Source organism: Podarcis tiliguerta (genome assembly GCF_965153285.1).
Source record: "Podarcis tiliguerta genome assembly, chromosome: 3".
NCBI classification, from domain to species: domain Eukaryota; kingdom Metazoa; phylum Chordata; class Lepidosauria; order Squamata; family Lacertidae; genus Podarcis; species Podarcis tiliguerta.
This window is the reverse complement of record NC_139536.1, coordinates 118,914,576-118,940,307: the sequence shown is the minus strand read 5'-3', so window position 1 is coordinate 118,940,307 and position 25,732 is coordinate 118,914,576. Positions and strand designations below refer to the sequence as shown.

Sequence of the window (25,732 nt, the reverse complement as noted above, 5' to 3'; positions counted from 1 at the left end):
CAGAGGGAGCCACATGAAGGGCAGCGTTTGAGAGAGACAATTACATCCCTAATCCCCCTCCCCCCACCCGCTGGTTCCCATGGAAAGAAAATGCCCCCTCCTTCCTAGTTGTGCGTGGATGCAGAACTTTCCTCACCTTTCCAGCTCCAGCCTAGCTGTGTTTACTCGAAAGTAATCTGCTGCCCCCCCCCCCAGCTCTTCATTTGGTAAAGGAGGAATTGGACATTTCGGAGCGTGTTGGCTTCCCATCTGCGCCAGGGCTCTGGGAGGGGGCTGGTGTGGGAGTAATAATTTGTTATTTTTTTCACCATCATCATAATTTATTATTTATACCCTGCCCATCTGGCTGGGTTTCCCCAGCCAAATATAATATATTTAAATTGAAGAATGACAATGGGAGAGTGTGGTAAATCACTGCCAGTTTTTTGTATTGGATAGATCGCAGCCTAATGGAAGCTGGACATGCCTGACTTCATATCAGCTCGGGCAGTGATTAACTTAGAAAAATAATGAAAAACACCTTTTGCATTCTGTTTTTGTAGGAATTAACCTCACCGTACCCATTAGGAATGGATCTGGACTTTTGGTTCTTTACAGAACTATGATTCTACCATTATTCACAATCTATACTTTCTTTTTTAAAAAAAGAGGCGCTTACTATTAGTTAATAGACAATGCTTCAGCTGAATTATAGCTAGGACCAATGGACATTATGTTATCTCTGAAGTGCTAATACAGTGCTAAGTGCTAATCTTTGTAAAAAATTGTGTAGCAGTTGCATGGTAAAGAAATATAACCCAGAGGCATTGGAGAGAGCAGTGGACTGACTTTAGGGTTACTGAGTTGTTGTTTGCAGTTTGGCTTTGGTCAAGTCACTTCACCTCTCTTTCCTTTGTGAGTAAATGAAAACCCTAGTTTACCTATTCCATTATTATTACTACTCTGATCAAAGATTTAGTGTCTGGGTGTTGACAGGTATTTGAAGTACATAATTTTTGTATCCCTGCAGCCTTGACATGTGATATCATTTTTTTATCTAGAGCATTCTTAAAATAATGCATACCTACCTGCTTTTCTCATTTCAGATAACTCTGTGGGAAGAGGTTTGCCTGGAGAAATGGGCCCCAAAGGCCTGACTGGCGATCCAGGTATCGCAGCTGTTTATCCAGGTCCTCCAGGATTAGATGGCGATCCTGGATTACAAGGATCACCAGGTGTCCCTGGCCCTCCAGGAAGTCCAGGTAGGAACCCAGAACTTTTAAAAGTAATTAACATTAAAAAGTTACATGATAGTGCTGACAATAATATTCTGGGAAATTTCCTATTTAAGCATTTTGAAACTATTTGAAAGACCAGTGAGAATTTTAAATTTTCCACTTGGTAATGAATCCTGAAGCAGAGGATTTTGGATTTGGATTTGATACCCCGCTTTATCACTCCCCTTCAGGAGTCTCAAAGCAGCTAACAATCTCCTTTCCCCTCCTCCCCCACAACAAACACTCTGTGAGGTGAGTGGGGCTGAGAGACTTCAGAGAAGTGTGACTGGCCCAAGGTCACCCAGCAGCTGCATGCGGAGGAACGGAGACGCGAACCCGGTTCACCAGATTACGAGACTACCGCTCTTAACCACTACACCACACTGTCTCTCAGAGTGTGAAGGAACAAGACTTTTCTGTTTTGTACTGGTTGCATGGACTGTTGCATGTCAAAGCCCCAAGCCACCCCAGGAGAATAAAGACATACAGACACAGAATTTTAGGTTAAATATTAATGGGCAAAATTTAGGCCACAACTTTATTGGTTACAGAATGTGAGCAGCATTGGCATCAACTGACTATATCTGACTCCTTCCCTCCTTGCAGGGAGTCTGGTAAGGGTAAGCCACCAGTAGGGGGAGCCCTGCCGATGTGGATCGACTCAAGCATCCCCTGGATTCCCGCTGGAGTTGTGGCATGGCCCTAGCCCCTCCCCGGGCTTCGGACGAGATCCACACCCCAGGATTCCTTTAACGGAATACCCTTGAGCACGGGAGGGGCAGGTGATGGTCGCACCTCCCCTCCCCCATACACTGCTATTCCAATGCCTGAACGCCACACAAACCCAAAGCTCGGCGCCAATACCCTCACACCTGCAACCAACCTTTTATGCCTTTGATAATATCGTCCAACTAAACATTTTCGCCGTCGGAAAGATGAACACCAACTGCACGGTAAAGGGCCTCGTTGTAAGCAATTCCTGGGTGGCAAATCACCTCAGGCAGGCAGGCAGGCAGGCAAGCAGGCTCAAGACAGACTGGGCAGCGGTCCTGGGTGTCCCTCTCTCACTCCTCCACACATGCCGTCCCTCTTAAAGTGGGATGCTCCCCACTCTATGTCACTTATGCATTCGGGGACAATATTCCCCCCTCCCATAATTTTTCTTGAGATTTAAAATTGAGATCGAATAAACAAAAATGGATATTCCAGACATATTGAACTCCACAGTGCCTTTAAAGGAAGGCCACAGACACAGAACAGAACAGACTCCATTTGAGGATCTCTCCCTCATTACAGTCGATCAGGTATATGAAGACGAGCAGCAAAGTCAGTCCTCAGGGAATGTGCAGGCGACCTTGGAACGGACAGCTCACGGAAGAACCCCGACCAAACATAAGAGGAGGCGTGTAGTGGTGATAGGGGATTTCCTACTGAGGGGAACAGAAGCAGTGATCTGTGGGCCTGACAAGATGTCTCAGGAGGTGTGCTGTCTCCCCGGGGCTAAGATCCAAGATGTAACTGAACGACTGCAAGGAATCATAAAACCCACTGACAAATACCCCTTCCTCTTGGTTCATCTGGGAACCAATGACACTGCAAGCAATAGCCTCCAGAAGATCAAAAGAGACTACGAGGCTCTGGGCAGGAAATTGAAGCAATTAAATGCACAAATTGTCATCTCATCTGTCCTCCCAGTTGAACGACGTGGCCCAGGGAGAGAGGGGGAAATAGTGGAAGTGAACAGCTGGCTTCGCAAATGGTGTAAATAGGAACGGTTTGGATTCTTAGATCATGGACTGCAGTTTCTTGAAGATGGACTTCTGACAAGCGATGGGCTGCACCTCACAACGGTTGGGAGGAATGTTTTTGCCAAAAATCTCAGAAACCTCATCAGGAGGGCTTTAAACTGACTAATGTGGGGGAGGGAGACAGTGCTCCTGAAGGTCGGAGTCTATCAATTGATGAAGATGATCATCCAAATGTCATAGACCAAATGGAGCAAACAGCACACAGACCTAGTGGTGGGAGGAAAAAATCCTTAAATAAGAGACACGGGGGAATGATTAATGGACTTCAATGTCTGTACACTAATGCACAAAGCATGGGAAATAAACAAGATGAGCTTGAGCTCTTGGTACAGCAAACTAAATATGACATAATAGGCATCACTGAAACCTGGTGGGATAAGTCCCACGATTGGAATGTAAAAATGGAGGGATACAATCTATTTCAGAGAAACAGACCAGACAAGAAAGGAGGAGGAATGGCGTTATATGTCAGGGATGTGTATACCTGTGAAGAGATCCAAGATTTAGAACCTCAAAGCCAAAGTGAGAGCATTTGGGTCAAAATTAAGGGAGAGAAGAATAACAGAGACCTCATTGTGGGAGTTTACTATAGATCCCCAAGCCAAACGGAGGACATAGATGATGCCTTCCTGGAACAGATGGCCAAGCATGCAAAAGGAAGGGAGATAGTAGTAATGGGGGACTTCAATTACCCAGATATTTGTTGGATGTCAAACTCAGCCAAGAGCATAAGGTCAAACAGATTCCTCACTGGCCTTGCAGACAACTTCATTGTCCAGAAAGTGGGAGAAGCAACAAGAGGAACAGCCATTTTAGATCTGGTCCTAACCAATGTTGATGACCTGGTTAGTGGGGTAGAAGTGGAAGGATCATTAGGCGCGAGTGATCATGCTCTTCTGAAGTTTGCTATACAGCGGAAAGGAGCAGCCAAGCATACTAGAACTCAATTTCTTGACTTTAAGAAAGCCGACTTCATAAAACTTAGGGAAGTGCTGGGTGAGATCCTATGGACAGTAATACTAAAAGGAAAGGGAGTTCATGATGGCTCGGAGTTAGTTAAGAGGGAGATAGTAAAAGCACAACTTCAGGCAATACCAATGAGACGGAAACATGGAAGGTGCCTAAAGAAGCCAGGGTGGCTATCTAAAGAACTTTTAACTGAGTTAAGATTAAAAAAGGATGTGTACAAAAAATGGAAAAGGGGGGAAACCACCAAAGAGGAATTCAAACAAATAGCCAGCACATGTAGACACAAAGTCAGAAAAGCTAAAGCACAGAATGAACTCAGGCTTGCTAGAGAGGTTAAAAGCAACAAAAAAGGCTTTTATGGGTATGTCCGTAGCAAAAAGAAGAACAAAGAAACAGTGGGGTCACTCAGAGGAGAAGATGGTGAAATGCAAACAGGGGACACAGAAAGGGCTGAACTCCTCAATGCCTTCTTTGCCTCAGTCTTCTCCGATAAAGAAAACAATGCCCGACCTGAAGAATTTGGAGCAAATGATTCAGCAGAGGAAACACAGCCCAGAATAACTAAGGAGATACTATAAGAATACTTGGCTAGTTTAGATGTATTCAAGTCTCCAGGGCCAGATGAACTGCATCCAAGAGTATTAAAAGAACTGGCAGATGTGATCTCAGAACCATCTTTGAGAATTCCTGGAGAACAGGCGAAGTCCCGGCAGACTGGAGGAGGGGAAATGTTGTCCCTATTTTCAAAAAGGGGAAAAGAGAGAACCCAAATAATTACCGCCCAGTCAGTCTGACATCAATACCAGGGAAGATTCTGGAGCAGATCATTAAGCAAATAGTCTGTGAGCACCTAGAAAGGAATGCTGTGATCACCAATACTCAGCATGGATTTCTGAAAAATAAGTCATGTCAGACTAACCTGATCTCGTTTTTTGACAGAATTACAAGCCTGGTAGATGAAGGGAACGCAGTGGATGTAGCCTACCTTGCTTTCAGCAAGGCATTTGACAAGGTGCCCCATGATATTCTTGTAAAGAAGCTGGTAAAATGCGGTCTTGACTATGCTACCACTCAGTGGATTTGTAAGTGGCTGACTGACTGGACCCAAAGGGTGCTCATCAATGGTTCCTCTTCATCCTGGAGAAGAGTGACTAGTGGGGTGCCACAGGGTTCTGTCTTGGGCCCGGTCTTATTCAACATCTTTATCAACGACTTGGATGATGGACTCAAGGGCATCCTGATCAAATTTGCAGGTGACACCAAACTGGGAGGGGTGGCTAACACCCCAGAGGACAGGATCACACTTCAAAACGACCTTGACAGATTAGAGAACTGGGCCAAAACAAACAAGATGAATTTTAACAGGGAGAAATGTAAAGTATTGCACTTGGGCAAAAAAAAATGAGAGGCACAAATACAAGATGGGTGACACCTGGCTTGAGAGCAGTACATGTGAAAAGGATCTAGTGGTCTTGGTTGACCACAAACTTGACATGAGCCAACAGTGTGACGCAGCAGCTAAAAAAGCCAATGCAATTCTGGGCTGCATCAATAGGAGTATAGCATCTAGATCAAGGGAAGTAATATTGCCACTGTATTCTGCTCTCGTCAGACCTCACCTGGAGTACTGTGTCCAGTTCTGGGCACCACAGTTCAAGAAGGACACTGACAAACTGGAACGTGTCCAGAGGAGGGCAACCAAAATGGTCAAAGGCCTGACTTCCGGGTTGGCGCTTCTGGTTAATGGCGGATTTCCTCCGTCTCGGAGGAATCCGCTCTCTGGGTCTGACCGCCACGGCGAGGCGGAGACCCGCGAAAAACCACGGTCGGAAGAAGACCGTGGGCTTGGGATTCGGCACATACCTTTTGCGCCTCCCCTACTCGCGGGGAGACACGGTTTCGGGGCTCCGGAGCGACGTGGGGTGAGTGGCGCGGTACATCGAATCGACCGCTACTTTCAGGGAGTGAAGCCGCACAGCTGTTGCCAGAAAGCACCGACTTTTCTTGTGGACATTTGGACTTTAAGTAAATTTTCGTAAGTAAATTGAATTGGATCACTAAATATTTGGATTTGGCACTTGAACGTGAAGGTCTAAACAGGAAGTCCACCTTCCGTTTTGTAAAAAGATTAAAGCAAAGCCGCTGTAAGCTGAAGCCTATGAAAAGTACTCTGTAAAGTATTAATTTTCACCATTTAAGATATTGAGCACCCCCTCAGAAGCAGGGGAAGAGGGGGGAATTCTTTTGTGGACGATTGAAACCTGCAGGACAGTGAAGAAGACGACTTAATTTACCACTGTCTTGTGCCTGTCAAGAGGCTTGACAACCATATGTCAGGAGTGCTCTGATGGTGTTTCCTGCTTGGCAGGGGGTTGGACTCAATGGCCCTTGTGGTCTATTCCAACTCTATGATTCTATGATTTCAGATAGATGCTGGTGATGCAATGCTGATAATGCTTCTTTGAGGCGATATATAAATTAATAAATAATAATAATGATGACATGGGAGTGTTTTTTGTGTTTTTCTTTCTGTGGATGCCCACACACTTCTAAATTATATTCATATGATTTGGAGACTTAACAAATGGACAAAAGTGGATTCCTCAAAGCCCTGTGTTTGCAAAGAGACTTTGAGACTGGGAGAGTAAATACTCACCATCTACTACTCAGTGGTCTGGTGATCTCACCGCCCTTTCTACATATTATAATAGTCAATCTAGTTTGGATACCTATTATATGGACTGCTTATATTGACCCGTACTTCATATTTAATTGAGGACTAATTGATTATGTTTATTGTTAAAATGACCTGATGATGTTGCTTTATTTCCCTTCTTGTTACATTTGCAAAATCTAATAAATAAATGATCCCATTCTACAGATACTTCTGTTGCAGTGAAGGGTCTTCCAGGGTTTCCTGGTCCTCCAGGAAACCAAGGTTACCCAGGACCACGAGGGCAAAAGGGGTTGAAAGGTAAGGCACATGTGGACTGGTGCTTTCATGTGTTGTCTGCTATGGATTGTCGTGAAAGGGAGAGGCTTAATTTGCACAATATCCTGAGACCAGACAACTTTTCTCCTTGATTGGGAGTCTTGTACTATCCCTGTCTCAGCCTTCCTCATTTAAAACCTTTCTTTAAAAAACCCTTCTTCCCTACACATCAGCTATGCTGGTCCACAGAGCTGGACTGCCCTTCTGACTCTTGCCCAGAAGCCGAAGGGACATGTCTAAGGTGGGGAGTCGCCTGAATCAGCTTTGCTGCTCCATTGAGCCACGTCGGGAAGCCTCTTCCCAGCATGTCAGCGGAGCTTACAAAGGAAGCCGCTCAAGCCAGAGGTACAGTGTAGCTTGCACAGCTGATGTGTGAGAAAGCGATGGCTTCTGCGCTACCTCACACATCAACTGCTAAGCAGGGAGGTCTTCTGCTCACGAGGAGACCCTCCCCAGAGCTTGAAGAGGATTTCCTCTTTGGGCTCTTGGAAGGGTCTCCTCGCAGACCAGGAATCTCCAGGGTGCTCCCCATTTCCAGGATCTACTTCCAGGTTCCAGCACCGACTGTTGTCTGTTTTTCAGATGTGAGAAATACTGTGAGTGAGGCCGTTGGATTTACTATTTAGGGGGTTTGATTATTTATAGTCAGATTCGGTTAACAAACCCTGCCCAGTGGGGTTTCCCCCCACTCTTCTTGGGGGTTGGGGGTCAACAGAACTCCCAGAACAGCACATAAGGGGAGGAGAGGGCAGGTTGTTCCATCAGGCCAGCAGAAATGCTTGCACTGATGGAGTAATCTGCTTAGTGCTGTGTTGAAGACCTTCCTCTGTTTGTGACTAATGACTGTATTTATGCCAATTGTTTATGCCGCTTGTAATTTGCCATGTGACCTTATTGGGGGAAGTATAAATGTTAACAATAAGTAAAGGGTAATTCTGAAATAATTCATAATTCCGGACCCAGAAACCCCTGAAATCTCAATCCCATCTCAATATTCCCTTATATTCAGGAGACAAACTTTTTTGCAGCCTGAATAGTATTTACCTGTGTGGGACAAAGATTTGAACCAATTCAATAGTAGTATTAGTAGTAAAAGAAGAAAAAGAAGAAGAGGAGAGAGGAGTTTCTTCACTTCTTGTCATCTCCCCAAAATAGTTCCCCCCCCCCAACATACAAAGTTAACATGTTCTGAATCTGGTCAGAACCCTAAATGTGCAAATAAGTTGTTATCCTTATGCACCCATAAATTGAATCGGATAATTATGATTAAACATTAAAGGTTTTGCTATAAAATTCCTGAGAATGGGGTTGTTATTGTGAATTTGCCTTACAGACTTGACAATGATGTGCGAATAGCCTAGGATTTGTTTCAATAGGTACCAATTGTTAGAAGATGCTTTTTGATACAGGACAACTCTGCTATGTTCTGATTAGACAGTCAGGAGAGCTAGACTTCTTCAAGAAGGGAGATTAGTGTTGTAGGATTAGGAGTTTGGACAGGAGGAAGTTAATGGAGCCAGAAAGACAGTTATAATTCCCTTAATAGTTGGTGGCAACCTTACCAGGAACATATTTTATTAGGGGAACTATGGGTAAAATGGCCCAAGAAGGCTGGAAAAAGGAAAAGAGAAATATTTCCTATTCCACCACCACCCCACTAGTCAAAGGAAGGGGTAAGCTACTTGTGAATGAAAAACAATAGCGGCCTGAGAGGGAGACAGAGAGAGCTGAGCTGAATTTTTAGACTCTGCAATCTAACAGCATTCAAGGATGTGGGGCATTTCTCTTGAGAGCTGATTTGATTAAAAGTATTGAATCCCCTTGCTCAGTCCCTGCTCCTGCCAACCTAACAGTTTGAAAGCACGTCAAAGTGCAAGTAGATAAATAGGTACTGCTCTGGCGGGAAGGTAAACGGTGTTTCTGTGCATTGCTCTGGTTCTCCAGAAGCAGCTTAGTCATGCTGTCTACATGACCCGGAAGCTGTACGCCGGCTCCCTTGGCCAATAAAGCGAGATGAGCGCCGCAACCCCAGAGTCATCCACGACTGGACCTAGTGGTCGGGGGTCCCTTTACCTTTACCTATTTAGTTATACATTTGCAAAGAAGCTTAAGCTAGAGGCCCAGAGGGTGGCAACGGACCTTTTCTGCAGTTGCTCCCTGCTTGTGGAATACTCTCCCCGGCCATCAGGCAAAAACTTTCCTCTTCAACCAGACCTTTGACTGATGACATCCAATGCCTTTTTAAATGTGTTGTGGGAGTGAGGATTATTGGTTTGTTGTTGTTCTTATTTAACAACAACAACCATAATTGAAGAAAACAAACTCTTATATCTTTTTGTAATAAGCTTCCAGTGATCTGTTACCAAATGAAGGCAAAACCACTCCTGGGTAATCACTGCAGTGCTTGGAGAAGTGGTTTGCATGTATCAAGGTGGATGCACTGTAAATTCTGCCTCTTTTACAGGGAAACATTATCTTAGAATTTTTTTGTAATTTACAGGAACAAGAGTGACTTCTTTTTTCATTGTTTTTATTGAATGTTAATATAAGCAAACAAGTTACAGAAAAAAGAAATGAAATGCTTTTGCTTTTAATTATAAGTTGTCACCATTGTCAATAAAGAAGTATAGGATGCAGCAATGTGATTTATTGAGGCAATGATAAAACATAAGGAAGTGTAGACTAATTTATACCAAAGTTCCCATGGTAGAAATTACCACATTTTTTTCAAAAAAAAGAAGGTAAAAAATAACCTTAAATTATAGTAAATCCAGACACTGACGAAGCCCTCTGGTCCCTGAGGCACCAAAGGGCAAGGAAGCCGAGCTTGAGCACTTTAACCCCTGCTGCTCACTCTTAGCTTCTACAGTATGCTTTCAAGAGGGCAATTCTTAGGTCTCCTTCTCTGAATATTGTTTTGCAGGAGAGCCAGGAGATTGTAAATGTGCTGAAAGTACCGAACGAAAAAGAGGCCCTGCTGGGCAACCTGGTCCACCAGGATTTCCAGGTCCAATGGGGCCGGTGGGGAGAAAAGGAGACCCTGGTGATCAAGGCCCACATGGAGTGCCTGGCTTTCCTGGCTCAAAAGTATGGCATTTATGTTGTAACAGCTTTTTTCCATATCATTAAGTATGTTTCCTATGCAATTTATTTAAACAAATGTAGATTTATTTTGATTAGGTATATATGCCACCGTACCACACAAAAAATCTCAATTTCACTTATTTAGGAAGGGTCCAAGCATCATTTTGGGAGCATAACAAAAACTTGTCACGTGGGTCCACTTGCACACACATATCATGATCCCATTTGTACAATATTAATGAGTCATGAAAGGAATGACAGAAAGACAGAGTTGGGAGGAGCCTCAAAGGTCATCTAGTCCAAGCTCCTGCTGTGCATGACTAGAGCATCTGTGACAGGTGGCCATCCAGCCTCTGCTTAACAGCCTCCAAGGAAGGAGAGGACACCACATTCCAAAGTAGTTGGTTCCACTGTCAAACAGTCCTTACCATCAGAAAGTTATTTCTGATGTTTAGTCAGAAACACTCCTTTCTTGAAATTTGCATTAGTTCTTAATTATTTTGTTTTAATCTATTTTAATTACTGAGGATACTTTTGGTGTGTGTGTTTGTGTGTGATAATTCTTTTTTCAGTGCTCAGGCCAGTTTTCGGAATATTGTTTGCTTTTGTATGGACAGAGGTGTGGGTATTCTACGTTTTTACACACACTCGACCTAAACCTAGGCCAATCTAACCATTGCTTTCTAAACTTATTTGTAGCCTTGTGAAAAAAAAATTTCCATACTCTGACTAATTCCCCTCACCTTTTAAGCATAAATATGATCATACAGTGGTGCCTCGCAAGACGAAAAGAATCTGTTCCGTGAGTCTCTTCGTCTAGCGGTTTTTTTGTCTTGCGAAGCAAGCCCATTAGCGGATTAGCGGATTAGCGCTATTAGCGGTTTAGCAGCTATTAGCGGCTATTAAAGGCTTAAGGGATTAGCGGATTAGCTGCTAAAAGGCTATTAGCAGCTTAGTGCCTTAGAAAAAGGGGGTGGGGAGCGGAAAAAACCCCCAGGAATTGCAAGACAGTTTCGTCTTGCGAAGCAAGCCCATAGAGAAATTCGTCCTGCGAAGCACCTCCAAAACGGAAAACCCTTTCGTCTAGCGGGTTTTCCGTCTTGCGAGGCATTCATCTTGCGGGGCACCACTGTACTATAAACCAACTTTATGTGACTTAGTCTGCCTGCAACAGAGCAATTACTTCTCTCTCACACACACAGGAAATTGATGTTGCCTCTTCATCCTTTCACTCTGAAACCTATTTTCTCTGCATCTTGTCAAGAGGGTTATTCCTTTTTCTTGCAAGAGGAAACAGGTTTACCCTTACACTTTTGTATGTTACTAATATGACTAACTTAATTCTCATAATCTTGACTATTAGGGATTGCCTGGTGTACCTGGGCCACATGGACAACAAGGGCCAAAAGGAGATTCGCGATATGTTACCACAAGAGGTATGGCCATAGCTCTGCATTTCAATTTATTTTTATTTCTGCAAACGTACCACATTTAGCAGCAGTATATTTCCTATACGAGTTGTGTTTCACTTAGGTGCTAAAGGAGACCAAGGAATTCCTGGAATTCCTGGATATAAAGGAGAAGATGGTTTGCCAGGAAGAGACGGCACAGATGGTTTACCAGGACTACCTGGGCTTCCGGTAAGTAACCACTTCACCTTCTTCTTATCAATGTGACAAAGAAGAGAATTCTTTGAATTCAGGGATGGGGAGTCCATAGCCTTGCAGCTGTTTGCTGGTCTAACACTCCTCATTCATCATCGCTAACCATTGCAAATGTCCTTTCTGTGGTGACTCTGGAATGCCCTCCCCAAAGAGACATGCCTGGTGCTGGCATTACAATATTTTTGGCACCATGCTCTTTGCCCAGGCATTTTAGGTTGTATTTTGAAATTTTCCCCTATTCTACTCCTTAATTTTACGGGTTTGTTTTAGCTTGCCTCTTACCTTGCTGTATATTGTTATATTTATTTGTTAAATTTTTAAGAAATATTTTAAATAAAGGATAAACAACATCTGACAAGCCACTGTTTCCTCTATATTAATAGGTCACATTGAAGGCCATTTGTTATTCAGACATGGTCAAAATAGATCTCTGTAGTGCTGGTGTAACACGGTGGTTTCTCTCATATCCTTGGCATAGCAGTAGGTACTTCCTATACTAAACATTAATGTGCTTCAGACTCAGGATGTTGTTCATGAGAGCATAAATTCAGTCCTGTGCACAAATAGTCTGTAAGAGCTCAATTGTTCGGTGTTGCGGCAGCGACACCTTGGGACTTCCTGCCTGTTGATATTAGGCAGGCACCTTCACTGCATTTTTTTAGACAGGCCTACCCAGGTATTTGGAAAGTTTAATGAGCTTTAATTTTAGTCTATTCTACTGCAGTTTTAACTTTCTGTATGCTTTAAATTATAGTTGTAATTTTTTAAGGGATTGTTTTATCTTTTTTGAGGTTTTTTCTTCAATCAAGCAGTGTAAAATTTATGAAATAAACAAAGCATATCCTGTTTCCAACAGGAGGCCAATTGTACCTGACTATCTTAACTAATAACCTACTCATAACACTGTCTTATATTCAGTGTTGTTTTTGAGACTCAAATATAATGTTAGCCATCATGACCTCTATTGGCACAGAATTCCACAACTTTGCTTGTAAGGCCTAACTAACCTTGTAGATTCAGGTAAGTAGCCCTGTTGGTCTGACACAGTGAAAATAAATAAATAAATTGTCCAGTAGCACCTTAGAGATCAACTAAGTTTGTTCTGGGTATAAGCTTTCATGTGCATGCACACTTCTTCAGATATTATTCAATTTTTTTTAATTTAACCTTGTGGAGCCTTTGAGAGTGTCAGCAGATATATTGATAGAGGTATTCTAGTAAACATTGTGTACTTGGACTTTCCAAAAGCTTTAGATAAAGTGCCTCACTAAAGACTCCTGAGTAAACTTAGAAGCCATGGGATAGCCAGTAAATGTTTAAAGAACAGGAAGCAAACACTGAAAAATGGGCAGTTCTCCTAGTGGAGGGATATGGAAAGTGGAGTCCCCCAGGCATAATCTGCATTGAGATCTGTCAGATGGCAATGGTGGTTGCTTGTGAGTAACCAGTCAGGACTCCGACCTGTCTTTTACAGGTTTTATTTTGATGCAAAACTATTTACAGTATAGAGCCACAAGTTCATGTCTGCCTCAATAGCTTGCAGAATCCGGGAGTGGTTGTTTCTGGGACCTCCCCCAACATAAGAGCTTCATCACCTCCAGCCTTTTTCTTCCTTCTTTGCATTTTGCACCTCTGCGCAGGGTGGGCGATGGAAGGGGCGTGCTTCCCTCCTGGCCAGCTTGGCCACGAGTGGTGCTGAGGCTCCCAGCAGCATCCTCTGCTCCTTTCCTCTCTTTCCCACTGGAGGTGTGGCTTTCCTCACCACAGGAAGAGGAACTGCTTCACAAGATTTTCAGAGGTTCCCTGTAACCCAACTGCCCCTCTGGTTGCCTGCCCTGTTCCGATGGCAGTACCCTGACAAGATCATTGCTCCTTAACTTGTTTCTAAATGATCTGGAGTTAGGCATGAGCAGTAAGATGGCCAGGTTTGCTGGTGGCACCAAATTATTCAGTGTGATTAAAAAAAGAGGATTGTGTGGCGCGCCAAAAGAATGTCTCCAGATGGGATAAGTGGGCATTAAAATGGCAAGTGCTATTCAGCAGAAGCAACAGTAAAATGAGGCACAAAAATAATTTCACATTCATGAGTCCTAAACTGATGGTAATTGACCCGGAACAAGACTTTGGGGTGCTACTGGATAGCTCAGTAAAAATGTCAGCCTTGTGTGCAGCAGCTGCAAAAAAGTTGGATTCCATTTTAGAGATCATTAGGAAAGGGATTGAAAATAAAACTACCAATATTATAATGCTGCTACACAAATCTTGGAATACTGTGTACACTTCTGATTGCTGCAGCTGAAAAAAGATATAGTAGGGATGGAAAGTAGATGTTCAGAAAAGGGCATCAAAATAATCAAGGGGCTTGAGCTACTCCCCTATGAGGAAAGGTGGCATGTGGAGCTTTTTAATTTAGGAAAAAAGCACGCAAGGAAGGACATGATAGAGGTGTGTACAATTATGTAAGATGTGGGGGGGAAAGGATATAGATTAGTTTTTCTCCATCTATTAGTGGCTGCTAGTCATGATAGCTGTGTAGCAGCTGTGGAAGTGGGAGGTCTCTAAATACCAATTGCTGGGGAGCCCAACTGGAGAGAGTGCTCCTGCCCTCACACCCTGCATGTGGGTTTGACACAGCCATCTGAGAGAACATCTGAGAGAACTTTTAACTGAGTTAAGATTTAAAAAGGATGTGTACAAAAAATGGAAAAGGGGGGAAACCACCAAAGAGGAATTCAAACAAATAGCCAGCACGTGTAGACACAAAGTCAGAAAAGCTAAAGCACAGAATGAACTCAGGCTTGCTAGAGAGGTTAAAAGCAACAAAAAAGGCTTTTATGGGTGTGTCCGTAGCAAAGGGAAGAACAAAGAAACAGTGGGGTCACTCAGAGGAGAAGATGGTGAAATGCAAACAGGGGACACAGAAAGGGCTGAACTCCTCAATGCCTTCTTTGCCTCAGTCTTCTCCGATAAAGAAAACAATGCCCGACCTGAAGAATTTGGAGCAAATGATTCAGCAGAGGAAACACAGCCCAGAATAACTAAGGAGATACTATAAGAATACTTGGCTAGTTTAGATGTATTCAAGTCTCCAGGGCCAGATGAACTGCATCCAAGAGTATTAAAAGAACTGGCAGATGTGATCTCAGAACCACTGGCAGTCATCTTTGAGAATTCCTGGAGAACAGGCGAAGTCCCGGCAGACTGGAGGAGGGGAAATGATGTCCCTATTTTCAAAAAGGGGAAAAGAGAGAACCCAAATAATTACCGCCCAGTCAGTCTGACATCAATACCAGGGAAGATTCTGGAGCAGATCATTAAGCAAACAGTCTGTGAGCACCTAGAAAGGAATGCTGTGATTACCAATAGTCAGCATGGATTTCTGAAAAATAAGTCATGTCAGACTAACCTGATCTCGTTTTTTGACAGAATTATAAGCCTGGTAGATGAAGGGAACGCAGTGGATGTAGCCTACCTTGCTTTCAGCAAGGCATTTGACAAGGTGCCCCATGATATTCTTGTAAAGAAGCTGGTAAAATGCGGTCTTGACTATGCTACCACTCAGTGGATTTGTAAGTGGCTGACTGACTGGACCCAAAGGGTGCTCATCAATGGTTCCTCTTCATCCTGGAGAAGAGTGACTAGTGGGGTGCCACAGGGTTCTGTCTTGGGCCCGGTCTTATTCAACATCTTTATCAACGACTTGGATGATGGACTCAAGGGCATCCTGATCAAATTTGCAGATGACACCAAACTGGGAGGGGTGGCTAACACCCCAGAGGACAAGATCACACTTCAAAACGACCTTGACAGATTAGAGAACTGGGCCAAAACAAACAAGATGAATTTTAACAGGGAGAAATGTAAAGTATTGCACTTGGGCAAAAAAAATGAGAGGCACAAATACAAGATGGGTGACACCTGGCTTGAGAGCAGTACATGTGAAAAGGATCTAGGAGTCTTGGTTGACCACAAACTTGACATGAGCCAACAGTGTGACGCGGCAGCTAAAAAAGCCAATGCAATTCTGGGCTGCTTCAATCATCAGCTTCTTATAGCAAAATTCAAGCTTAAACTGAAGAAAGTAGGAAAAACCACTGGGCCAGTAAGATACAATCTAAACCAAATCCCTTATGAATACACAGTGGAAGTGAGGAACAGGTTTAAGGATTTAGATTTGCTGGACAGAGTGCCTGAAGAACTATGGATGGAGGCTCGAAACATTATACAGGAGGCAGCAACGAAAACCATCCCAATGAAAAGGAAATGCAAGAAAGCAAAGTGGCTGTCCAATGAGGCCTTACAAATAGCGGGGGAGAGAAGGGAAGCAAAATGCGAGGGAGATAGAGAAAGATACAGGAAATTGAATGCAGAATTCCAAAAAATAGCAAGGAGAGGCAAGAAGGCATTCTTAAATGAGCAATGCAGAGAACTAGAGGAAAACAACAGAATGGGAAGAACCAGAGATCTGTTCAAGAAAATTGGAGATATGAAAGGAACATTTCGTTCAAAGATTACCGTAATAAAGGACAAAAGTGGTAAGGACCTAACAGAAGCAGAAGACATCAAGAAGAGGTGGCAAGAATACACAGAGGAATTATACCAGAAAGATATGGATGCCTCGTACACCCCAGGTAGTGTGGTTGCTGACCTTGAGCCAGACATACCTTGACCAAAGCCGCCAGCATGATAAGCATGAGAAATCTTTCTTTGGAAGATCAGGTAGCATAATCTAAAAACATAAGCTTATGCTTATGGTTCTGTTGTTGCTGGTTGTTACAATGATTACTGGGTCGAAGAAAGCCAAAATATCCTCTGGTTCAGAATTCTTGTTTAATGCTAGTGAGGCTGCTGAGCAAGTGAAAAATGAAATTTCAGTCCTAAAATAGATTAATACGTTGTAAGCAGGCTGAGGTATGTTTCCTTCCCTTGCAGGGTGATGGTGTACGAGGTGAACCAGGGGATCCTGGTGAACCTGGTCCGTTAGGCCCAAAGGGTTTTCCCGGAGAAGAAGGCTTGCCAGGTGTTGGCTTGCCAGGCCCAAAGGGATATCCTGGCCCTCTGGGTGACCCTGGGGTTCCTGGGAGTCCTGGCTTCCAAGGTTCCCCAGGACCTCCAGGTGCTCCTGCTGAAATAGGTATGTATGAACACTAGTCAGAAACTGTGATTGTGTCACATATAAAATATGGGGATTCTTGAGGTGGGCAGCCTCACCTGCCCTTGCCTCATTGCCATAGGAATACATCACTGAAAACCTATTAGACTTGGTCTGCTACACAAATTCCTTACTGCCTTCTGGGAACATTGGTTGAGTTGTGTCTTCAAAATCTACATAGCTTGTATATTTCTTAGACACCACTTTCTTTCTTGTGTTTTGCAACAATTTACTTTTTAATAACGCCCTTCATAAATCAGGTAAAAATTGTGAGGGCCTATGGAGAAGTGCTCTTCAGGCACTTAGGGTTTGTACTTCCTGTCACTGTTCCCATAAAACATCTCCTCAGGCTGCCACGTGAGACATCCACACTGCATGCTCTGTTGGTGACTTGTGGAAGAAGTCACTTGGTACTTCAGCCAGTGTGATATATCCACAGGGTATATGGAACCCCAGCAGAGGCCTTAGAGATTTCCTGCTCCCAGCAGAACAGCTTCTTCCAGAATCCTCAGTTAAGGGGGAAACTCCTCTGCCACACAGTTCAAAGTAGCAAAGTATTCACTGTCTCCAGACACAAGACAAAGCGAAACACTGCCATCTACCATATACTGTTCTCCTGGTCTTTGAAATAAAGATGCGTATGCACAGAGAGATCCTCTAACACTATCACCATGTTAGCTAACACTGCTGCATAAAACCCATAGCCTCTTCCCTGACTTTCATAGATTCAGAGTCAGACCCTGACATCAAACAGGACAGGACATAGGCAAGACGTAATGAAAGCAATGCCCTAGAGACTGTATTTCCTGAACCAATGGGAGGGTGAATGACTCAACCTCACTGATATTGCTGCAGTGACCCAGTGCACCTGGCACCCTGATCTCAGAACATCCAGATATCTCTCATATTCACCCAAGTGTCAGGCCCTGACTGGACGCTGAGGAGTGGGCACCACGAGATGTCTCACTCTGTAGACTTAGAAGGCCAATTCATAACTGTTTATTTTATTTTCCAACAAAGCTGTATACTCTTTTCTCCGCTGCTGCATGTATTTCCAGCAAATTCAAAAATCAAAGGCAGTTGTTGGCATGCCATGGAACAGTTATGGCAATCCCATTTCATGGGATAGAACTGCAGGTGGATAATGTTGTTCTTGTATTTTATTCTGTGAACCGCCCTGAGATCTTTTGATGAAGGGAGGTCTATAAATTTAATAAATAAAATATAATTAAATAAATACATTCTCTGGAACAGTCCCTTTTATTTATTTTTATTTTTAATTATTAAAGTTATACTACCCATCTTCTGAAGGTCTCAGGGTGGTTCACAAAATAAACAAGTTTATCTCAAAAGATCACTGCAGATACAGTTGGTGGGTTGAACATTGCTGTTTCCAGTCATAATTTAAGAAATCCAAATTTCTTTTGTTCTAATTTTTTATATTTCAGATTGTGGACAGACAGTCAAAGTCTTTTTCAGAGGTAACAGAACTGAGCCAATTCAGTCAGGTAAAATATGATAATTTAAAAATGTAAATTTGTATGCAAAATTTGTGATTCTGAATGATAACAAGAATTGTATTTTGAAGAACTTAATGCAAACTGAAGAGGGTTTTAATTTGACACACCCAACTTTTTTTAAACAAAATGTATTACAATGCAACTGTTGAAAACTCCAGTGAGTAGCATTATACAACTTCATTCATCTTACTATTTTGCATCCAGTCAAATCAAGCTTTTAGTAGGCAGCCCGGTCCATTGCCACGTCCTCTCTGTCTCCTTCACATGATACCTGATATGCCAGATTCCTTGACCACCAACACCATCTGTCCTCCTTCCTTCCAGAGGACACTAGATAGTTTTTGCCCTTAGTTTTGGACAGTATTGCTGCTGAGTAAAAGGTTGCACAAACACAAGGGTGAAACTAGGCTTAATTCACCTGAGTCAAAGACCCAGTTTTGTGCTTACCGCTTCCTGTCTCTGACCACCCCCGGCCCCACCCCCCTGCTTATGGACACTGGAACCCTGATCATGTTGTTAGGCAGGATGCAAAACCCTAGTGAACCCTGACTGACAGTGGCCTAAAGGAGCTCTTCTGCAGTGCAATTCCACTCTTTCACTCTTCCTGACCACCTGAAAGCTAAACACAGAGCATGGCTCACAGGAAAGCTGCTGTGCATTCAGTCATTTCCAACAATTGGTTTTGCTGTCCCTGAGCCCACAAAGGAAGGGATTCCTAAATCGGACACAAAGACCCAAAAGCTTTTATGAAAACCCAATCATAGGCCACAGTTGCTTGGGATGCTAAAAGCAGACTTCAAGCCTGGCAGACTTGGCTTTCTACTAGAAGCTTGAGGCCTACTAATGACCAGGGCAAAAGAAAGGCGGTTCAGTAGAGGAGAAGGCAGCAAAATCATTAGAATTTAGGAACAGGGCACCTCTGAGCTCAACTTCAGCTCAGGAACATATTTTCGCTGTTAGAACAGAGCTCACAAACTTTTCTCTCACACAAAAAACACTCTTGGTGTTTCTCCTGAGCTTTCCTCAACTCAGCAGTCTGATTTTTAGAAGAAAAGCCCTCACTTTTGGGGGAGGGGTTGCTATTGTTAATACTACTACTACTACTGCTGCTACTACTACTTATAATAATAACAACCTATTGCCTGTCACCCAGATGCCTACTACTAGATCCCAATATACCTTCCATCTACCCTTGGTTTGAAGGATCATGGTCTTGGGGGATTCACTTAAGTAGCCACATCCAATCTGAATAAACAGTCATCACTGAAGGCCATATTTCATCTTAGGTTTAATTATGGGGGGAGATTTTTCTGGTCCAGAAGCCACACTGCTATTGCTAAATTGGTAGCTATACTATTACATTCTCAAAAGGACTGTATGCTTCTTTCTTTTTTTCTTTCTTTCTTTACTTCTTTCCTCTGTGACAAAATGTTTACAGGCACATATACACACTGAGAAGTGGGTGGTAGAGGCTTTTATGTTTATTTCTTTATTAAAATATTTCAATAAATATTAAATCAGACAATGAACAGGTGAAGGTGCTGAAGGTGACAGAGGGTGAGTGAAAAAACCAAGCCTCAGGTGGAGAGATGACTCCAAGGTGGGGCTTACCTGGGCCCCTGCTATCAGCACTTCCTGCTGATTTATAGTGCTGTGGTCTAAACCACTGAGCCTAGGGCTTGCTGATCAGAAGGTTGGTGGTTCGAATCACTGTGACAAGGTGAGCTCCCATTGTTTGGTCCCAGCTCCTGCCAACCTAGCAGTTCGAAAGCATGTCAAAGTGTAAGTAGATAAATAGGTACCGCTCTGGTGGGAAGGTAAACGGCGTTTCCGTGCGCTGCTCTGGTTTCGTCAGAAGCGGCTTAGTCACACATGACCCGGAAAAACTGTCTGCGGACAAACGTCGGCTCCCTCGGCCAGTAAAGCTAGATGAGTGCCGCAACCCCAGAGTCGTTCGTGACTGGACTTAACTGTCACGGGTCCTTTACCTTTCTTTTTTTTTTTTGCCCCCAATACACACGTTTTTGTATGCGTTTTTGTGTTGGAAAACTGCATCATGAATTTCAAAGAATAGCTGCCTTTTGGTTCATGTGGGTGAATCTGGTAGATTTGCATTAAGATGGGAACAAAATTTCTCATCCATCCTTAGGCCCCTGGCCTACATTTTTTTTGCCACAATACATTTGTTAAGTCTTTGAAGAGCCACTTTGTTGTTTTTATCTGTATTGTTTACCTACAGGAACTAGCTGTATTCAAGCGCCAAAAGGAACTCCAGGAACTCCAGGGATTCCAGGACCAAGAGGTAAATGCCATAACAATAACAATAACAATACAGTAAGTTACAATGCACAATACATAATCAAATCATTCAACTATAATTATGATTCCAAAAGGAAATAAATGGAAACTATTTATAAAAATAATTATTAGATCTTATTTGCCCATATCTATAGTTGACAATGTTATTTATATCTGTGCTATTTCACATTTTCTTGGAGAGTTTGCCGACAGAGCAACTTCCAGGAATGTGGAAATATAATTTTTGCTTCAGTCAAAAGATTTAGGTGTAGCTTGCAGATCAGTCTGCAAATGCAACTTTGAAAGTAATGTAAAAGTACAACAGCATATCAAATTCAATCTTCCTACTTGCTATCAAAACGTTTATCTGAATCATCTGCAACTAATAAGATTTGTTTGCTTCCTTGTTTGTTTATTTAACAATCCTACAATTGTTACCCAAATACTTACAACCTGCCTTCCATGCTGCAAGTCATGGATTTCCTCACATGCCCTTTATGAATAATACTGCTTTACATGTAATCCTAAGAGGAATGCAAAAGGCAAAATATTCCAATCCAAAATTTCAACAGTTCAGAGGATCCCCCCCCCTGCAAGTATTTGTTTTTACTTTGGTAAAATGTCTGTCCAAAGGCAACAGCCTCAGTTCCTTGTCTCGGTCGTGGAGGATGCTGTCTTCACTAGGTATGAGCTGGAAAGCCACCTTCCCCTTCGCTTCCAGGGCACCACAGGCAGCTCAAGGAACCTGGCTAGTTTGGCCTGATGATGGTTGCCTTGTGGTGATGTAGAGGCAGGCTTTCTCACTGGTGGCAGCAGCGCTGTGGGTTGTCCTCCCTGCTGAAATAGGAGCGGGGGCTGCCAGTATTGGATTTCTTCCAGCTCCTGAAGATGCATTTCCCTGAGCTGAAGATCTGGTTTTATTGTTTTAACTGTTCTTTCAACTTTCCTGTAGACAGCTTCTGCAACAAAATCGCTATTACAATTCCCCAGCATTTAAATTATGTGAAAAATAATTTTTAAGTGTGCCCAAAGGCTGGGTATTCCCATTACCCATATTTTGCAAATTGTAACACTACAGCCCTCCTTCAGTTGCACTTAATATATACCCGTACTGTCAGAGCTGGCTCCGGGTCCCAGCTCACCAAGGACCAACGCTAGCCGATAGTACAGTATCAAAGTCTTTATTGAAGAATAGTCTCCATTTACAAGTCTCAGCGTCCCAGCTCTACGTCTGGACTTTAGACCGGCGAAGCTCTGTCTGGGTCTCCGCCCCCTGTGCACCAGTTTAAGACTCTAATCTTACTCCACCTCTTCCTTCTCTCTCTCTTCCTCTGGGTCTTACTACCCCCCGGGGTCTCATTCCTCCTGGACTCTTCTGACGCAGAGCTTGACCCCTCTGACTCCTCCCCCTCTCTTCGGCGGGCTTTAGGACCTGGCTCCCTACCCGGGCTGCCCACCTTGTCGCCCTCCTGTACATTTGAACTTGGCGCGCGCGCGCGTTTAACTTTCCGGATGACCGTTTCCTCGCTCCCTGACGAGGGTGTGGTCACTCCTGCCTCACGTTCTCCCTCTGCCTGCGCGCTCCCTGATCCCGATGCCTTGGACTCCTCCCCCCTACTGCACTCTGGGGGGGACGCTGGTCCGGATTTCCAGCTGCTACTCTCTGAGTCCCCTCTGGCCCCTTCTTCCCGAGGTGTCCCCCTGGGCACTCCCCTTGCCCTGACCATGGGGGCCCCTTTCTGTGAATCCTCCGAGTCACTGGAGAGACTCAGAGACCTCGGACTACTGTCGTCGCTGACATTTCCTTCAGACTCCTCCCCCTCGCTCTCCGTTTCCTCCCTCTCCTGTGACTCTGCTCCTGAACCCCTGACATCCATCCCCCCCTCGAAGCCCCCCCTTCCCCCCTCCCCTTCCTCCGGCGGGGGTGCTGGGTGCTCCGTCGTTGTGGGGGTGAATGGTGGATACAGTTCGTCCCCCGTGGCGTGCATCCAGTTAGAGAAATCCGGCTCGTCTTCCGTGTCTTCGCCGACCTCGTTCTCCTCTGCTTCCATCTCCGTGCCGCCATGCTCGAACCCAACGTCCTCCCCCATCACGTCCATGTCCCTCTCACCCTCGTTCCCCTCTGGGTCCGTTGCCTGCCAAGGGCCCCTCAGCCACCTCTCCTCTCCTCGATTGTCCCACCAAAACGAGCGGTCTGAGGCAAACCCCGAGGGCGAGCCCTCCGGTGAACGCGTTTCTAATGCTGGTTCTTCGTCCGAGGTGAATCCCTGGAACGTGCTGGTAGAAAGCGTGGGTGTGAAAAGCCAGTCGTCGAAATACTCGGCTGGCATGGGCCTGTGTGGGAACAAGGCATGAAACTCCTCTTTGAGGAGAGGCTCGTCCAGGGCATAGTCCGGCACCCAACTGTTGGCGCTGGCCGGGGTACCTTCCCTTGCGAGAAAATATTCTACTCCCTCTTCCCCCCATCTCGAGTCCAAAATCTCTGTGACCTGGTTGATGGGTTCCCTTCTTGGCGACTCCCTCCTTGGGGGGATCTCCCTATACTGGTCTGGTGCCGTGCCCTGCGCCTGAAATCGGTGAGGTGCTTTGTAGGGCGTGAGCACCGACCTATGGAATACTGGGTGCATTCTGGATCCTTCCGGAAGTGTCAACCGGAAGGCCACCGGATTGATCTGTGCCTCAACTAGGTAAGGTCCTAGCTGCTTATGTCCGAGTTTCTTCTTAGCTAAGGATCTGGTCGGCACTGCGTGGGCCGCTAACCACACCCAGTCTCCCACCTGTATGTCTTCACCAACCCTCCTGTGCTTGTCAGCCTGCAGTTTGTATGCGTGCTTTGCAAGCTCTAACTGCCTCCTAAGCTGCTCGTGGACTTCCTGCAATTCCGCCGCCAAGACTTCCGCTGCCTGTGGCTCCCCCTCCCCCAGTCTCTCTAATCCCGGGAAGGTTCTGGGATGCCTCCCGTTGTTGGCGAAGAACGGCGTCACCCCTGTGGACACGTGCTTCGTGTTGTTGTAAGCGAACTCAGCGAGCGGCAGGTAGTCCACCCATGTCGTCGGCTGTTGATTTGCATAGCATCTCAGGTACTGCTGCATGATGGCGTTGACGCGCTCCGCTTGTCCGTTGGTCTGCGGGTGTCTCGCCGACGCTAGGTTGATCTTGACGTTCAGGAAACCCATCAGCTTCTGCCAGAAGCTCGAAATGAACTGGCGCCCCCTGTCGGACAAGATAGACCGTGGCAGTCCGTGCACCCTGAAGACGTGGTCTATGAACAGTTTGGCGGTCTGTTCTGCCGTGGCCACCTTCGCGCACGGAATGAAGTGGGCCATTTTAGTGAACATGTCCACCACCACTAGCACTGCCGTTTTACCCCTTGAGCTGGGTAAATCCGTGACAAAGTCCAGGGCCACCCTCTCCCACGGTTCGCTCGGGGTCTGCAGCGGTTCGAGCAGTCCCGCCGGAGGTTTGTGCACTGACTTGGCCCTTTGGCAGGTGTCGCACCTCGAGACGTACTCCGCGACTTCCCCCCGCATCTTGGGCCACCAAAAATCTCTGGCAACTAGTTCTGCCGTCTTCTCCTTGCCAAAGTGCCCGGCGGTGGGTGCGTCGTGTAACTGCTGCAGTACTTTCGCCCGGAGGTCGTCTCCCGGTACATAGAGTGCTCCTCTGCGGATGAGCAATCCGTCTCGTACTTGGAACTCGTCGTCCTTCACCGTGCCCTTGTGCACCTCCTCCATCTTGGCTTGTGCGAAGGGGTCCTCCTGCAGTGCTCGACGGACCGCCTCCAAGTCCACGGTTGCTGAAGCGCACGCCCACGCTTTCGGAGCGAAAATGTGCTTGGCCGCTGCTGGTGCCGCCTCTTCGAGGTATTGCGGCTTTCTGGACAGTGCATCCGCCATGATGTTGTTGTCGCCTGGGATGTATTCTATCCTGAAGTCGAAATCCGCAAAAAATTCCGCCCATCTGATGTGCCGCTGGTTCAGGAACCTTGCCGTGCGCCAGTACTCCAGGTTCTTATGATCCGTGCGAACCTGCACTGTGTGTTTGGCCCCGACGAGGAAGTGCCGCCACGCCTTGAATGCTGCATGAATGGCCAGCAACTCCCTGTCCCAGATGGTGTAGTTCTGCTCCGACTTGCTGAGCTTCCTGGAGTAGAAGGCACACGGTCTCCAGTCCCCATGCGGGTCCTCCTGCAACAGTACGGCGCCCACGGCTCTGTCTGAGGCGTCTGTTTCAACCCTCATCGGTTTGCTGGGATTCACATGCAGTAGCTGCCCTTCGGACGAGAAGAGACGCTTAAGGTTCTGAAAGGACTGCTCCGCTTGCTCCGTCCAGATGAACTTCTTCTTCTTAGAGCTGAGCGTGTCGGTAATGGCCGCCGTCTGCATCGCGAACCCCTTGATGAACTTGCGGTAAAAGTTGGCGAACCCCACAAACCGCTGGACCTCCTTCCGATTGCGCGGGCTCTTCCAGTCCAACACTGCGCGAACCTTGGCGCTGTCCATGGCAAGCCCCTTGTCCGACAGCTTGTAGCCCAGGAAATCCACCTCCTTCCTGTCGAACTGGCACTTCTCCAGCTTGGCATACAGCCGATGCTCCTGCAGTCTCTGCAGAACTTCCTTGACGTCACCTTCGTGGGTCTCTTCAGATTCGGAGAATATCAGGATGTCGTCCAGGAAGCAGACGCATGTCTTGTAGAGGAGACCCGCCAGGACGTGATGCATGAAGGCTTGAAAACAGTGGGCGCCATTTTGTAAACCGAAGGGCATAACTCTGTATTCATATGTGCCCAGGGGCGTGAACATGGCAGTCTTCCACTCGTCTCCTTCCCGTATGCGAATCAGGTTGTACGCCCCTCGCAGATCCAATTTTGTAAAAACGCGTCCTTTCCTCACCGTTGCCAGCAGGTCATCTATCTTGGGCATGGGAAAGGCCGTGGGCTTGGTCTTGGCATTTAAGAGCCTGAAATCAACTACAAGCCTCTTTTGGGGC

The 25,732-nt window shown here is 45.3% G+C and overlaps 1 protein-coding gene across 2 annotated transcripts in view; it reads left to right on the top strand.

Annotated features, from left to right (window-relative positions):
- The window catches only part of COL4A2 (collagen type IV alpha 2 chain), a 171,778-nt gene that overhangs the window by 97,616 nt on the left and 48,430 nt on the right, over nt 1–25,732 (top strand). For both annotated transcript variants that reach the window (XM_083435542.1, XM_083435543.1), the window contains exons 20-27: nt 1,086–1,241; nt 6,915–7,007; nt 9,949–10,112; nt 11,473–11,545; nt 11,643–11,749; nt 16,706–16,907; nt 18,374–18,433; nt 20,685–20,747. In XM_083435542.1, the coding sequence (XP_083291668.1) occupies nt 1,086–1,241; nt 6,915–7,007; nt 9,949–10,112; nt 11,473–11,545; nt 11,643–11,749; nt 16,706–16,907; nt 18,374–18,433; nt 20,685–20,747 (918 nt within the window). The remainder of the gene's footprint in view (nt 1–1,085; nt 1,242–6,914; nt 7,008–9,948; nt 10,113–11,472; nt 11,546–11,642; nt 11,750–16,705; nt 16,908–18,373; nt 18,434–20,684; nt 20,748–25,732) is intronic.